Source organism: Cetorhinus maximus, chromosome 19 (assembly GCF_964194155.1).
Source record: "Cetorhinus maximus chromosome 19, sCetMax3.hap1.1, whole genome shotgun sequence".
Lineage (NCBI taxonomy): Eukaryota > Metazoa > Chordata > Chondrichthyes > Lamniformes > Cetorhinidae > Cetorhinus > Cetorhinus maximus.
Window position 1 is genome coordinate 60,600,148 of NC_135897.1, and position 15,422 is coordinate 60,615,569.

At 40.0% G+C, this 15,422-nt stretch overlaps 1 protein-coding gene across 2 annotated transcripts in view; it reads right to left on the reverse strand.

Moving 5' to 3' along the window:
- dis3l2 (DIS3 like 3'-5' exoribonuclease 2) overlaps window positions 1–15,422 on the reverse strand; it is a 297,452-nt gene that overhangs the window by 281,620 nt on the left and 410 nt on the right. Inside the window, exon 2 of one of the 2 annotated variants that reach the window (XM_078563911.1) lies at window positions 10,410–11,305. The exons of the other annotated variant lie outside the window; for it this stretch is intronic. Within the exon in view, the coding sequence (XP_078420037.1) occupies window positions 10,410–11,268 (859 nt within the window). The 5' untranslated portion in view covers window positions 11,269–11,305. The remainder of the gene's footprint in view (window positions 1–10,409; window positions 11,306–15,422) is intronic. 2 annotated transcript variants of the gene reach the window in all.

Consider the following 15,422-nt stretch of genomic DNA (forward strand, 5'->3'; position numbering starts at 1 on the left):
GGGCAGGTGTTGCATCTTCTGCGTGGGCATGGGGAGGTGCCATTGGTGGGGGTTGAGGAGTAGGGGGTGATGGAGGAGTGGACCAGGGTAACACTCCACCCTGCTCTCTTGCCCACATGTCTGTCCTTGGCTTGCTGCATTGTTCCAGTGAAGCCCAACGCAAACTGGAGGAACAGCACCTCATCTTCCGACTAGGCACTTTACAGTCTTCCGGGCTGAATATGGAATTCAACAACTTTAGATCTTAAACTCCCTCTCCCCATCCCCACCCCGTTTCTTCTCCCTCCCTTTTGTTTTTTTCAATAATTTATATAGATTTTTCTTTTTCCACCTATTTCCATTATTTTTAAATCTACAACTAATATCTTGTCAGTCTTTCCACCCCACCCCCACTAGAGCTGTACCTTGAGTGTCCTGCCATCCATTCTTAATTAGCACATTTTCTTAGATAATATCACCACCTTCAACACCTCTTTGATCCTTTTGTCTGTGACATCTTTTGATTATCTGCTCCTATCACTGCTTGCTTGTCCCTACAACCATCCCCCCCCTCAACTTCTCTCTCCCCGCCCCCCCACCTTAAACCAGCTTATATTCCACCCCTCTCCTAACTATACTCAGTTCTGTTGAAGGGTCGTGAGGACTCGAAACGTCAACTCTTTTCTTCTCCGCCGATGCTGCCAGATCTGCTGAGTTTTTCCAGGTAATTTTGTTTTTGTTTTGGATCTCCAGCATCCGCAGTAGTTTTTTGTTTTTATCTCTGTTGTGACACAGTTATTCCCCCATGTTTCCACAATGGGCTGAGTGGCCTCTTTCTGCGCTGTAACTTTTCTACGGTTATGTGTCCCTTTTGTACTTCTGGTTTATGCCCCTCTAACATTTGTTGGCACTGTTGTTTCACTCTGTGCTTGGTACTTTTTTGTTCTGAACTTGTTTTCGATCTCTTCCCCCCGAACATCTGTCTTTAGACCCTCTCCATCTCCCTGTCTCCATCTCTCAAACTTCTCACCCTTCCTCTGCTTTCTTTCCACCAATCCCCCACTTCTCTCTCTTTCATCCAAGATTTTTCACTTTTTTCTTGCAGGCCATCCATCTGCAACAGTTGTTAAAATAATCATCATAAGAACCTCCAATGGTAGCCTTCGAGGCCATGCAGCAGCTGGAACATGCTGTTAAGGAAAAGGAGATCCTGTCTGCAACTAGAGGCATTTTTCAGGCTGAGCAGCCTGTTACTTTATTTTTTTCTGCAGTCATAATTGGCCGGGGTGGGGGGGGGGGGGGGGGGGGGGGGTGGCGGCGGCGGCAAGCAGGGACACAAACCTTTATTCGTTTACAAGATGTGAGTGTCGCTGGCTAAGCCAGCATTTATTGCCATCTCTAATTCCCCTTGTTCAGAGGACAATTAAGAGTCAACCACATTGCTGTGAGTCTGGAGTCACATGTAGGCCAGGCCAAGTGAGGACAGCAGATTTCCTTCCCTAAAGGACATTAGTGAACCAGATGGAATTTTACAACAATCGACAATGGTTTCATGGTCATCATCAGCCTTTTAATTCCAGATTTTTATTGAATTCAAATTCCATCATCTGCTGTGTTAGGATTTGATCCCAGGTCCCCAAAGCATTACCCTGGGTCTCTGGATTACCAGTCCAGTGACAATACCACCGCCTCCCTGAGTGCAATTACAAGTGTGGCAATTAACATAAGCAAATGGGAACTGGAAATGTAGGAACTTAAAATGAAAAAGTTGGCACAAAGCTGGAACCAAAATACAAAATAGCTGGAAGAAAAGTTTGCTGTCTGGAAATGTATGAAGGTAGATACTTTTTCTAAGTAGGGTACTAGTTGATGTCCTATGCTGTTAAACACAGAGTCAAAAATAAGTATAGTATTCAGATGAAAGGGGTAATGTACATGGTGTAAGTAGGCCAGCATGTAGGCATGGGGCGGAATTTTACGCCAATGGGATTTTACAGTCCCGAAGTCAACAGACTTTTGAATGGCTCGCCACGTTTCATGACCCCACCCCCGCCAGGGCCATAAAATTCTGCCCATGATATATGACTAACACGGGGAATTATTTTTTTCATGTAATCCTTATAACTTAATACATTTAATTAGCAAAACTGACAGCAATTTGAGAAACACAGTTGCTTATATAGTGGTGTTTGTTATAAATATTGTCACAGGGTTTTATAATGAATATACTCAAGTATTTAATATGCTATTATATATTATTTATATTACTAAATTTTGGAGGTTAAATCATTGAATATATTCAAGGCTGACAAAGACACATTTTTGAACTTTAGGGGAGTGAAGGATTATGGAGAACAGGGAGGAACATGAAGTTGAGGGCAAAATCAGATCAGCCATGATCTTACGGAATGGTGAAGTAGGTTCGAAGGGCCTTATAGATTACTCTTGCTCCTATGTATTATGTTCTTAATCAGTATCCCATGATATTGCAGATGAAGAGTCAAGTTTGAGGGCAGTTTTCAAGTGATGTGTGACCACAGGAATTGGGAAAATTCAGAATGCAAAGATGTAACTTACAAGTCATATATTTGGTTTTATATTTACATTATAAATGTATATATCCACATTTATAAATTAAACTACCTGTGTAAACATCTCACACTGTAATTAAATTCCTCTGGTTAGTGGTTGTATTGCACCACCTCCTATTGCAGCAGGAAGTAATTACAGTGTGATAATTCCATTTGCAGTTCCCATTATAAATGTAAAAAGAATGTGTAATGGAACTATTTTGTTACAGTTGTGAACTTTATAAGATTGTGTTTTGGACGGTGTCTTTATAAACTTAGGTTAAAAATTAAGGGGGTCATGTGCACTATTCCAAATCAGCCTGAGAACAAGCCTGGCTAAGTCAAGGGACTGACTGAACAAGGTGCAAAGTTCTCATGCCTGGGAACAAAGGGCAAGGACAGCTGTGCTGATAGTAAATACATTTGCCAGTCCCAAGCTTTTAGGGGCATAAGAGAAAAAGAGAGATAGGAGAAGAACAGCAGTGTGGTGTGGTCAGCAAAGAGAAGAGGCTGTAGGCTCTTTGACAGCTACTGAAGTCATATACAGGAGGGGGACAGTCTTTCGTCAAAGAGACGCATTCTACAGTCATCCAGAGAATCCAGGAGATTCATCCTGGCCTAGCCAGGGCAGAAGAAAATCATCGGAGCAGGCTTTCCTGCTGGTAATGGATATGGGAAACTCTCTGAAAATTGAGGGAAGCACCTCGAGATGGCCACTCGAGGTTACTACTCGGCAAAATGGGAAAACATGAGCCCTTTGTTAGCTGGAAGCAACCGTGGACTGTTTGGTAAGGATTGTAATTCTGTGGACAGCACAATGTGTGCTAAGTATAAAAGAGGAATGTTCCTTTCTGTAGTTTAAAGCATAAGTTGCCTACAGAAAAGTGGCTAACAGTGTTTTTAGACATTTGTTAGTGTAAAGATCTTAAAACATGAAATCTTGTCATATCATCCTTTACAGCTATTAACTACAAATTTGAATTTCTTTTTAAACATCATCATCCTCTATGGGGATCTTAACAATGTACTCATATAATTTTAACATATTGCTATTGGCTCTCCCATGATTTGCTTTTCTATTTGCTGAACAGCAGCATCTGACAAATGACATACACAGTTAAACTCAGAAATTAGGAAGCTGCTTCTCCAGAAGTTTTGCTATATCAGTACATTATCCAGAAATTCAGCATTAAAACATGTGGAAATTGTAGTACTTAACCTGAAAGAAAGTCACAAAACTCACCAGAAAAATTAGGGCTTGCCCATTTCAATATGCGTATTTTATTAGTGGCATAGTAAGCCTTAATTACTGTCAAACAACTTCTCTGGCACTGAAAATTTACTTTTACAATTGAGGTATCTGATTCTTTCAGATTTTAATTATGGATGCAGAGTTTTAAAAACTTAAATAACTTTTTCTGTCTCCTTCTCTCTCACACACACACTGCCCCATCTCTCTTTCTCTCTATTTCGTTTTTCTTCTTGGTTTGACAATGAATTAACTATTTTAAACACTTCTGCTTCACTCTTTGCATGCTTAGGAAGGATTCCTCAATCTGATTGGTTAAGTAAATACACTGTCACTTGCTCTGTTCACAGGTCTCAGATCCGTTGTAGAGGGCACTGCACTATTTTGGCTCTCTAATCACAGCAAGTTCCATTGCAAAAGCCTGTGGAAAGCTTGTGTGAACAGCTAATTATGCCTGTTTGTTTCTGACTGCAGAATTCAGGTCAAATAGGTGCTCCACTAATTTACAATGGCCAAATAAATCAAATTCCATTTTTATTAAATGTTAGGATTTTTAACTGGGATGCTTTAGGGAGAGAACTTCATAACTGTCCATTATTCTATGAAAACTGTCAATTGTCTGGTAATAACAATACAGGGCAGAGGAAGTATGGTTTAGTTGTTCCTAGGGACACTCCTGAGCTTCAGCAAATCTGTTGCATGTAGTGTTGCTACTGAGATCCTGGAATTCAGTAGCTAAAGAGGATCATTTGATCTGGCAGTTCTGTGGTGTAGACACCCAACATCCTTTAGAACTGCAAATGATGGGGCATGGGGGAGCTGAATTACAGGGCCTGTCAGAATAGAGTGAAGGATGTATGTGAGGGATGGAACAAAGAGCTGTCAAGGGCCATACCAATATTAAATGCATATACAAGGATGAGAATTTTAATTCTGAGGCTTGAGAACTCAGTATTATGGTAGATCACCCAGGACAAGTTGCATAGGCAGGGTGGTTAAATATCACATCATGCAGAACAGGATTAAGGGCAGCAAAGTTCTAGATGAGCTGAAGTTTAAGAAGGATGGAGAATGGGAGGCCAGCCAGAACAAGAGCGGAATAATTTAGTTCAAAGATGACAACGGTTTGAATGGGGTTTCACTGGGCAGATAGGCTGACGTGTGCAATGTTGCAGAGATAGAAGTAGGCAGTCTTTGTCATGAAGATATGTAGTCAGAAACTCAGCTCCAGGTTAAACAGGACACAGAGGTTGCAGTATGGTTCTGTCCAAGATAATGGTCAGGTTGGGAGAAGGAGGTCAATGGCAAGTCCAAAGGTCATGTCTTCAGTCTTCCGAATATTTGGCAGAGGAGGTTACAACTCTTCAAGGCTGGATGTTAGACACAGCACAAAGGCAGCGGAGGGGTCAGAGATGATAGCTCCCCTAACCCAAACACGCTGTTCTCTGGCTCTCATCTTTTGTACATCCCCCAACACCCCACACATCACTTCACCATTGGTGACATAGTTTTCAGTTCTTGGGTCCTACTTTGTCATGGTACTCTATGCAGTAAGCTCATTTTACATAGGAACATAGGACTTAAGAGCAGCAGTAGGCTATTTGGCCCTTCAAGTCAGCTCTGCCATTCGATAAAATCATGGTTGATCTGGTTGTGGTCTCAACTGCACTTTCCTGTCTGGTCCCCCCCATAACCTCTGATTTCCTTGTCTATGAAAACACTACCAAACACAGCCTTGAATATATTCAATGACCCAGTTTCCAGCACTCTCTGGGGAACAGCATTTCACAGACTGACGACCCTTTAGAGAAAAAATTTCTCGTCACCATCTTAAAAGGGAAACCTCTTATTCTTAAACTATGTCCCCTAGTTCTAGTCTCCCCCACAAGAGGAAACATCCTCCTGGTCTCCATCCAATCAAGCCCCATCAGGATCTCATATGTTTCAATAAGATCACCTCGCATTCTTTTAAACTCCAATGGGTACATGTCCAACCTTTCTTCATAAGTTAAGCCCTTCATCGCAAGAATTAATTGAATGAACCTTCTCTGAATTGCTTCTAACACAATTATATAATTTTTCAAATAAGGAGACCAAAACTGTATGCAGTAGTCCACAGGTGGTCTCGCCAAGGCCCTGTACAACTCCAGTAAAACTACCCTATTATATTCCATAACAAAAACAAAAATACCTGGAAAAACTCAGCAGGTCTGACAGCATCTGCGGAGAGGAATACAGTTAATATTTCGAGTCCATATGACTCTTCAACAGAGCTAAGGAAAAATAGAAAAGGGATGAAATATAAGCTGGTTTAAGGGGGGGTGGGACAGGTAGAACTGGATAGAGGGCCAGTGATAGCTGGAGATTGCCAAAAGATGTCATAGACAAAAGGACAAAAAGGTGTTGACGGTGGTGATATTAGCTAAGAAATGTGCTAATGGTGACATTAAGGGTAGAAAGCAGGACGAGCAAGGTACAGATAGCCCTAGTGGGGGTGGGGTGGGGGGGGAAGGGATCGAAATAGGCTAAAAGGTAGAGATAAAACAATGGATGGAAATACATTTTAAAAAATGGAAATAGGTGGGAAAAGAAAATATATAAATTATTGGAAAGAGGGGGATTGGAAAAGAGGTGGGGATGGAGGAGAGAGTACATGAGTTCATATATTCCATTCCTCTTCCAATAAATGCCAACACTCCATTTGCCTTTCTAATTACTTGCTGCACCAGGATACTGACTTTTTGTGATTCATGTAACAGGACACCCAGATCCCTGTGTACCACCAAGTTCTGAAATCTCCCGCTCCATTTAAATAGTATACTGCTTTTTTAATCTTCCTGCCAAAGTGGGCAAATTCACATTTGCCTACATTATACTCCATCTACCAATTTTTTTCCCACTCAGGTCTATAACCCTTTGCAAACTCTCTACCTCCTTTTGACAACTTACTTTTCCACCTATTTTTGTGCCATTGACAAATTTAGCAACCATACAAGCAGTCCCTTCATCCAAGTCATTGATGTAGATTGTAAATAGTTGAGGTCCCAGTAGCACTCCACTAATTGCAGCTTGCCAACCTGACAAAGACCCATTTCTCCCTACTCTCATTTTATGCTGCAAAAGAACAAATAATGGCCCAAGTGACTTATGCCCTGCCATAATTTCCTGGAACTACTCTGTTACAACACTCAGTGGAAAAATGAAAAATTAACATAGCTCCTCCCATTAAAATCAATAGTTATTGCATTTTCCTGAATTAAGTAACGTTTTCTTTCCACTTGGACTGACAAATATGGGGAGTGACCTGGCAGCAGTGTGATTTGTGGATTTAAAGATCTTTAACTTGCAGTGAAAGTATGAGGGGTATGCTGTTTTAATTGGTATTGCCATTGTCGAACATTTGCATTAACAATGGCGAGAAAGGTTTAACAGAGGTAGGATTAACACAGGCATTAGACAATTAAGGAAGATATTAGCGGAGGAAGTGCTAATCCTTGTGCCCAGGGCCAGGAATTCTATCCTATCTAGCAGGTAGAACAAATTAAGTTCTGGAATCAACTAGTGTTAAAAGAACATTACCAAATTAAAGCCATGTCTTCCATACGTATGAGATGATTTGAATGAAATTACGAAGCTCTAAGAGATCATCGTGCTGATAGGCTAGAATATTTTAAATGAATACATGCCAAGTAGCTAGTACAGGTATATTGTGTATGTTTTTGTCCAATAGGGGAACAGCAGGGGACAATTCACTGGGTCTGCAAACTGTCGATATGATTTCTTCATATCCACATAATAGTAAATACTATGTATTACTTTGTCTTTTCTTACAGATTTATATAGAATCATGACATTTTTCCAGCTTCAAATGCTTATTTTATATTATGAAATTGACAAATGCCAATTATTATAAACTATACATTTGCAGCTGAATGCTTTACAGAACGAGTGTTTCTACTGAGTTCAGCAAAGGTTATATGGATACATGTCCCTGTAGCAGCGAAAGGATTTTGTTTTATTATAGCATCTCTGTTGAATTCGGAATGATTATCACCTGCACCATTTGCACTATGGAATTAATATACTATGCTCCTTCTGAATTACTGTTTGCTGCAACATTTTCTAATTAGAAGGCTCAGAAATTTTGGACTAAATTAGCAACGGGGAGATCAGTGCACAAAATGTCAAAAGCTACAATGTACGTTGGTAATCTCAACACTGCAGAAAATTCCGCCTCAATTGTTTTGCTCTTCCTGATGCTCAATTGCAAATGAATTCTGACTCTGCCATAAGTTAGCGTCAAACAGCCAAATAGGATTTGGGAGATATTTAAATGTTGCATTCAAAAACAAAATTAATTTATGCAGGTTTAAAAGTCACCCACTGCAATAATTAAGGATGTTTGCCAAAGGTAGACAAACTAACATGCAGAATGTTGGTTAGCTATCCACTTCAAATGGAGACAAGGAAAATAAATTCACTCATCCCTGATTCATTATGCCAACAAGTGAAGAAGTCATTCAGTGGAGCACATACCTCTGCCACACTGTGTTAACTCAACATTATTACAAATATGCAGCTCTTCCTTGAGGCTTTCCCCTGCCTGGTTGATGCTCAAAGCTAAAAAACAAAATATATTTATTAAGAGCTTCCATTGCACTGAAGAGCCTTCAGGCCAATCCACATCCAACCTTTGAAAACTCTGCTCACATTTTGACAGCTGTGACAAATTCCACCACAGCTGCTGAGACAATCCACAATATTCTAAAACAATAAACAACATTCTAAAAAATAAAGTCAATTTGCCCAATCTCAGAATGTTAACAGGTCCTTTAAAAAAATTTCCAGGATCTGGATCTGCATTTGTGCTAAAAACTAATCAGTTCTTCTTTAAGCCATACCCAACCAAGTACCTAGTTTTGTTGAAATCCAACCATTAATTTTTGACATATATTGTTACAAACAGTAACACACTAACAAACAGGGGTGAAAACATTACCTCCACCCACCTTCAGTGGCAGAGGTAATGATAGCCCCAATTCATTTTGGTTGCAACAGGAGATGGTCAGTGGAGAGCCACACCTCAAAGGAGGAAAAGCATATAGTACAGTTGACAGGTCTACCAACGTCATTGATTGTGTAATCAGGCAGCCATCTGACTTGGTTGGAACAGTGAAAGAAAAGAACAAAGAGGCATTTAAGCAGTCACCCAGTCAGCTAAGCTGAGGAAGGAAGCATGCTAATGAGAGGAAATGAAGGCATCAAAAGCCCAGAAACTAGTCAGGTTAAGGAGCCTGGCCCGGAAAAGTTAAGTGGAATCGTGTGGTACATTTTTATTACTTTCTACCCCAAGAAGAAGGCGTATGTAGTTAGTTGAATCAGGAGAAGATTTGATTAATACTCTTGTTCTGCACACTAATTTCAATGTCAGACTTGCTTCAGTTGATAGCATTCTTGCCCAAGTCAGAAGGTTACGGATTTAAGTCTTAGTCCTAGGACTTGAGCACAAAATTCAGGGTTGACAATCTAGTGCAGTACTGAGGAATCAGTGCACTGTTGCAAGTACTAGCTTCCAGAGGAAATGTTAAACAGAGGCCTATCTGCCCCCTCAGATAGAAGATCTCATAGCACAATTACAAAGAAGAGCAAGGGAGTTATCCCCACACAACTACAAAGAAGAGCAAGGGAGTTATCCCCAATGTCTTGTCCAATATTTATTCCTCAATCAGCATCACAAAAACAGGTTACCTCGTTATCAAACTGCTGTTTGTGGGGGCTTGCTGTGCACAAACTGGCTGCCATGTTTCTTGCATTACAACAGTGACCACAATTCAAATAGTGCCTTATTAACTGTAAAGCGCTTTGGGATACCCTGAATCCTGTGGTCATGGAAGGCATTTTATAAATGCAAATTTTTTTTCCTGCAAATAAAGCAGCTTAACAATTCATATCGGACCACAGCATTTTTAAAATTGCATTTGGAAAGTAATACATATGATGACATCTGTAAAAGACACAATATTCGGTTCAGAACACAAAAGATCCTATTTCTACACCTTTGAGCGATATTAATTAGATATTAGGCAGTACTCTGAAAAGAGAATGCTCAGACCATTTGTGGCAGTGACCCCCCTATAGCAGAGTGTAAGGCAGACCAAAATTTGTAACATTTAGTTCGAGATTTTCCTATTGTAAGTATTTCTGATTGGCAATTCTATTGCCAATTTTGAACTGAAAGGTGTTACAGGAAGTAATGCTTGGGGATAGGAATTTATACATGCAATGCAATTATCTGCAAGATCACAACAAACAGGATGCATTTAATGGTTTCATTTTTGCCAAAATCAAATCAACTCCCAAAGTTTTTAAAGCTTTATTTTCTTCTTGGCTCAGTTTTCACTCTCATCTGCTAACCCGGTTAAAAGACATTGACTTGACTTTGAACAATTGCAAGGCTCATGCAAATTACAGCAGTATGTTTGAGGAAACTAATTTTCAAATTTAATTAATTCTTAGAACATTTTGCAATCAGATAAAAATTGATCCATTAATACTTATAGCAGAAAAATTCAACAAAGTTTAACAGTGAAATATGCCATCTATTGCCTTACTTTGCACATGGTTGACAATGGTTTTCTCTGGCAGAGTAGATTCCAAGTCATGAAGTGCAGCAACTTGGTCTCCAATGCAGACTCCACCAGAACACTGAGTTACACCCAAGTTTTGGTCATTTTTCCCTTTGCTCTTTCTTCTATTTCTCTTTTTCTTATTATTCTGCGATTCCAACTCATTAGTTATTTGCACATTACTCGCTGTTTTCCCTAGGTCAATATCCTGGATATAATTGTCAGAAGTTTGCTTATGCCTTGGCAACGCAGAATCAGAGTAATTATCACTGTCCCCAGCAGTTGCTGTTTTTGCAAGCCCTGCAAACTCTTTGTGGCGATCAGAATGTGTATTTGTATGGACTTGCTTAGGTCTAGTTTCTTTGAACATAACTTCATTTCCCAATTCAGTATCTCCATCCTGGCTGGTGTTGATATCTCTTTGTTTGTTTTGCTTTCTGGCTGTCAGACCCTGCTTCTTCCTCCAAGAGTCAAGCATATCTGTCACACCAGAATCCCCAACTTTTTCCAAACAATTAGCAGGCATGTTTGTAAACAGGGCAGGGCTATCAATGTCCACAGAATGACTGTATTTTGCAATTCCTCCTAGATTTTGTCCATTATTAACATCCTTTGGTTGCACCACTTCCATTTCTGAAAGATTCAAACCAGTCTCAGGAATAATTCCACTTTCATCATTTTGGTCCATATAATTGATTTGCTGAGCAAATTGGTTTAGATATGCTCTAAATCTTCCACTACGGTGCTGATTTACCAGCCTGGAATAAGCATTTTTTGGTGGATAAATAGTCTTTTTTGCAACAATAGCAGGTAATGTTTCCTTTGTTTGCCCTGAATGATCCATTGGTGACGTTGACAGTCACAAAACAGACCAAGAGAAGCTGTAGAGGAAACAATACTCATCAATATCTGATATAAATAACATATTAGCCTTGAAAATCCAAAATTAAATGCTTGAAATAGCTTTAAAACATTGTCCCATCACATAAAAAGCAGTTTAATAAGATAAAGATGTTCTACTCAATGTTTAATGATGTTTATTCAAAACCTTTTGTTTTTCAAATCATACATCTGTTACCTGTTTGCTACACATTCCTGAATGCTGGAAAACATGGCCTTTGGATAAATAAAACAATAAGTCTATAAACAGGCCTCCAGCCTACAAAAATCAAAATAGGCAAATCAACAAATAAGAAAGAGAAAAGCAAGAGAACTGATTTGTATGGTCAAGACAGTGGTGCAAAGGCATTAGGTGCAACCACGGGCTACAGTATACAATCTTGACCCCAATGATCAAAGAGAAATCCATGCCTTTGCAGATTTTGTACACCTCTCATTTGCTTCCAATCAGAATAAAGTTCAATTTTGTCAGCTGCTCATCCAAACAAAGTTTCATATCATAACATACAAATTAGAGGAGCGGGAGTAGGCCACTCAGCCCCTTGAGCCTGCTCCGCCATTCAATAAGATCATGGCTGATCTGAATGTAACCTCAACCCCACATTTCTGCCTACCCCTGATAACCTCTCACCCCAACCCTTCTTGTTACTCAGGAATCTATCTACCTGTGCCTTCAAAATATTCAAAGACTCTGCTTCCACCGCCTTTTGAGGAAGAGAGTTCCAAAGACACTCAACCTTCAAAAAATGTCTCATCTGTCTTAAATGAGCAGCCCCTTATTTTTAAACAGTGACCCCTAGTCATAGATTCTCCTACAAGAGGAAACATCCTCTCCACATGCACCCTCTCAAAACCCCTCAGGATCTTAAAGGTTTCAATTAAGTCACCTCTTACTTTTCTAAATTTCAGTGGACACAAGCCCAACCTGTCCAGCCTTTCCTCCTAAGACAACCTGCCCATTCCTGGTATTAGTCTAGTAAACCTTCTCCGAACTGCTTCTAATGCATTTACATCTTTCTTTAAATAAGGAGACCAGTGCTGTGCACAACACTCTAGATGTGGTCTCACTGATGCCCTGTACAACTAAAGCATAACCGCCCTACTTTTGTAATCAATTCCCCTTCCAAGAAAAGATAACATTCTATTAGCTTTCTTAATTACCTGCTGTACTAGGACACCCAGATCCTTCTGAATCTCAGGGCATTCAATCTCTTACCATTTAGATAAGAAGCTTTAGATAATAAGACCCATTTATGCCAACTCTCTGCTTCCTGTTAACAAGCCAATCTTCTATCCATGCCAATATGTTACTCCCTACACCATGAGCTTTTATTTTCTACAATAACCTTTGATGTGGCACTTTATCAAATGCCTTCTGGAAATCCAAGTACAGTACATCTACCAGTTCCCCTTTATCCACAGCATGTGGCTCCTTCAAAGCACTCCGATAAATAGATTAAACATGTTGTCTCTTTCACAAAACCATGTTGACTCTGCCTGATTGCCCTGAATTTTTCTAAGTGCCTTGCTATAACATCTTTAATAATAGCCTCTAACATTTTCCCTATGACAGGTGTTAGGCTAACTGGCCTATAGTTTCCTGCTTTCTATCTCTCTCCCTTTTTGAATAAATACACTCTCTAAACCCTCTTCATTTAAGCATTGACATTGGAGGCTAACTTCTTTAATTCAATAATAATTTTAAGATTCATACATTGCAAATTGTTATCACTAGAATTTACACATACTGAAGGCAACTGTCATTTTACTTTCTTCAGATATTAGGGAAAAAAAAGAGTTTGAAACACATTGTTCAATCATTAATCAAAACTTACCCAGCATTCATTCTCCAACATTCTTTTTTAAACCATGCAACTTGCTAACTTGCCAACAAACTTAACATAGAAAACATTCCAAGGCACTTCACAGGAGTTAAAAAAAAGTACATTCATGTTATTGCATTTGATTCATAAAATCACTGAAGCCCATTATTCTAAATTTAATACTCATTATCTAACGGTGGTGATCTCTACAGAAGTGTATTTTAAGACTTTCTTACTCCTTTGGTGTTTAGAAGATAGCGTCCTAATGAATTACAATTCCAGAATACTTCATGAAATTACAATCATCATTTGACTCCTCTCCACGAAAGGCTATTTAAGCACAGGTGTACCAGCTGAACCCAATCCTATCGTAATACAATTTGCCACACATCATTATTTTCCGCAAAAGATCACTTGGGCAGTAATCAGAATGCATACCCTGATTGATTTCTCTACACCCCAAAAAACTGAGACTAATTGCAACATCTCCATTATTGCTACTGCTGAGGTCTGCTAACCCAGCACAGACCTGATTGAACATGGTACTTTACTGGTTTGCATGACTCAGTAGCTCAATTAAGCCATCATTAAAACCCTTGTCCAAAATGTTATCTTTCTAATTCACAAACTAAAGTCCAAGAATAAATGGACACCTTGTTTACTTCACAGCGACTCAAATTTAAGTTTGGGCTGTGCACGTTTATTGGATTAGAATGAGATCCTGGTTAGTTGGCTAATATAATCATACATTTACTCATAACCTTGAGAGATAACAACAGATGCTGGTTGGTGATGGAGAGGGGCATAAGAAGGATTGAGCGAAAGAGCTGGAGTGATTAGTTGTTTTTAAAAAAATTGATACATAAAGATGATGACCCAGTGTCAACAGAGAAACAAGAGGTCATATACAACTTTGTTTTAAGGAGGCACAACTAATATAAAAAAATTGAAAGATAAAGATAGACTTCAACAAAACCAAAAAGAAACTTAAAAATAAATCATAATATTATTGCATGTCTTGTAGATACTCCATTCTCTGTGGCACCAGTGGACATTACATGCACCCTCTCCAGGGCTACCTAGGTGCAGACAAGACCATAGAGGTGAGGCAGGCAGCCAAAAGGCCCCTCACTTTTGGTGGAGTTCACCTCAACCCGTGAATTGCCATCTTCGCCTGGTCAAGGAGCAGGCTGACTAGGGCATCCAATTTACCCTACCCAATTTACTCTCTTCCTCCCCATCCCACACAAAGTAGCCAAAGGCCAAAGCCCAACCAACGTTAGCTGATTCATCAATGACCTGCCCTCCATAATGTCAGAAGCGGATTTGTTCATTAATGATTACACAATGTTCAGTTCCATTCACAATTCCTCAGAAACTGAAGCAGTCCATGCACGCATGCAGCACAATCTGGGCAACAGTCAGGCCTGAGTTGACAAGTGGCAAGTAACATCAATAAATGCCAGGCAATGACTACTTCCAACAAGATAGAACCCAACCACCTCCCCCTGACATTCAATGATATTACCATCACTGAATTCCCCAACCACCCCATCAACAACCTAGGGGTTACCATTGACCAGAAACTGATCTGGACCAGCCACATAAATACTGTGGCTACAAGAGCAGGTCAGAGGCTGGGAATTCTACAGCAAGTAACTCAACTCCTGACTCCCCAAAGCCTGTCCACCATCTACAAGGCACAAGTCAGGAATGTGACGGAATACTCTTCACTTGCCTAGATCAGTGCAGCTCCAAGAACACAAGAAGCTTAACACCATCCAGGACAAAGCAGCTCATTTGATCAAAATCCCATCCACCACCGTAAATATTCACTCCCTCCGCCCTTAATGCACAGTAGCAGCAGTGTATACCATCTCCAAGATGCACTGCAAATACTTGCAATGTCTCTTTCGACAGCACCTTCCAAACTGGTGATCTCTACCACCTAGGAGAGCAAGGGCAGCAGATTTTGGGAATATAACCACCTGCAAGTTCCTTTCCAAGTCACTCACCATCTTGACTTGGAACAATATCACCATTCTTTTACCATCACTGAGTCAAAATCCTGAAACTCCCTTGCCTGCAGCTCCACACCACACAGTGGTTCGAGCCAGTGGCTCACCGCCATCTTCTCAAAGGCCGCCCCTCAAATAATTAAATATAGGCTACAACCTCTCACATTCCACAAAGAAAAATGTGGAACGGGCTCATCGGAGTAGAAAAAGCTGCAAGCAGCCTAGGAATCTGTCAAATGGAGAAAAAAGAAATCGTC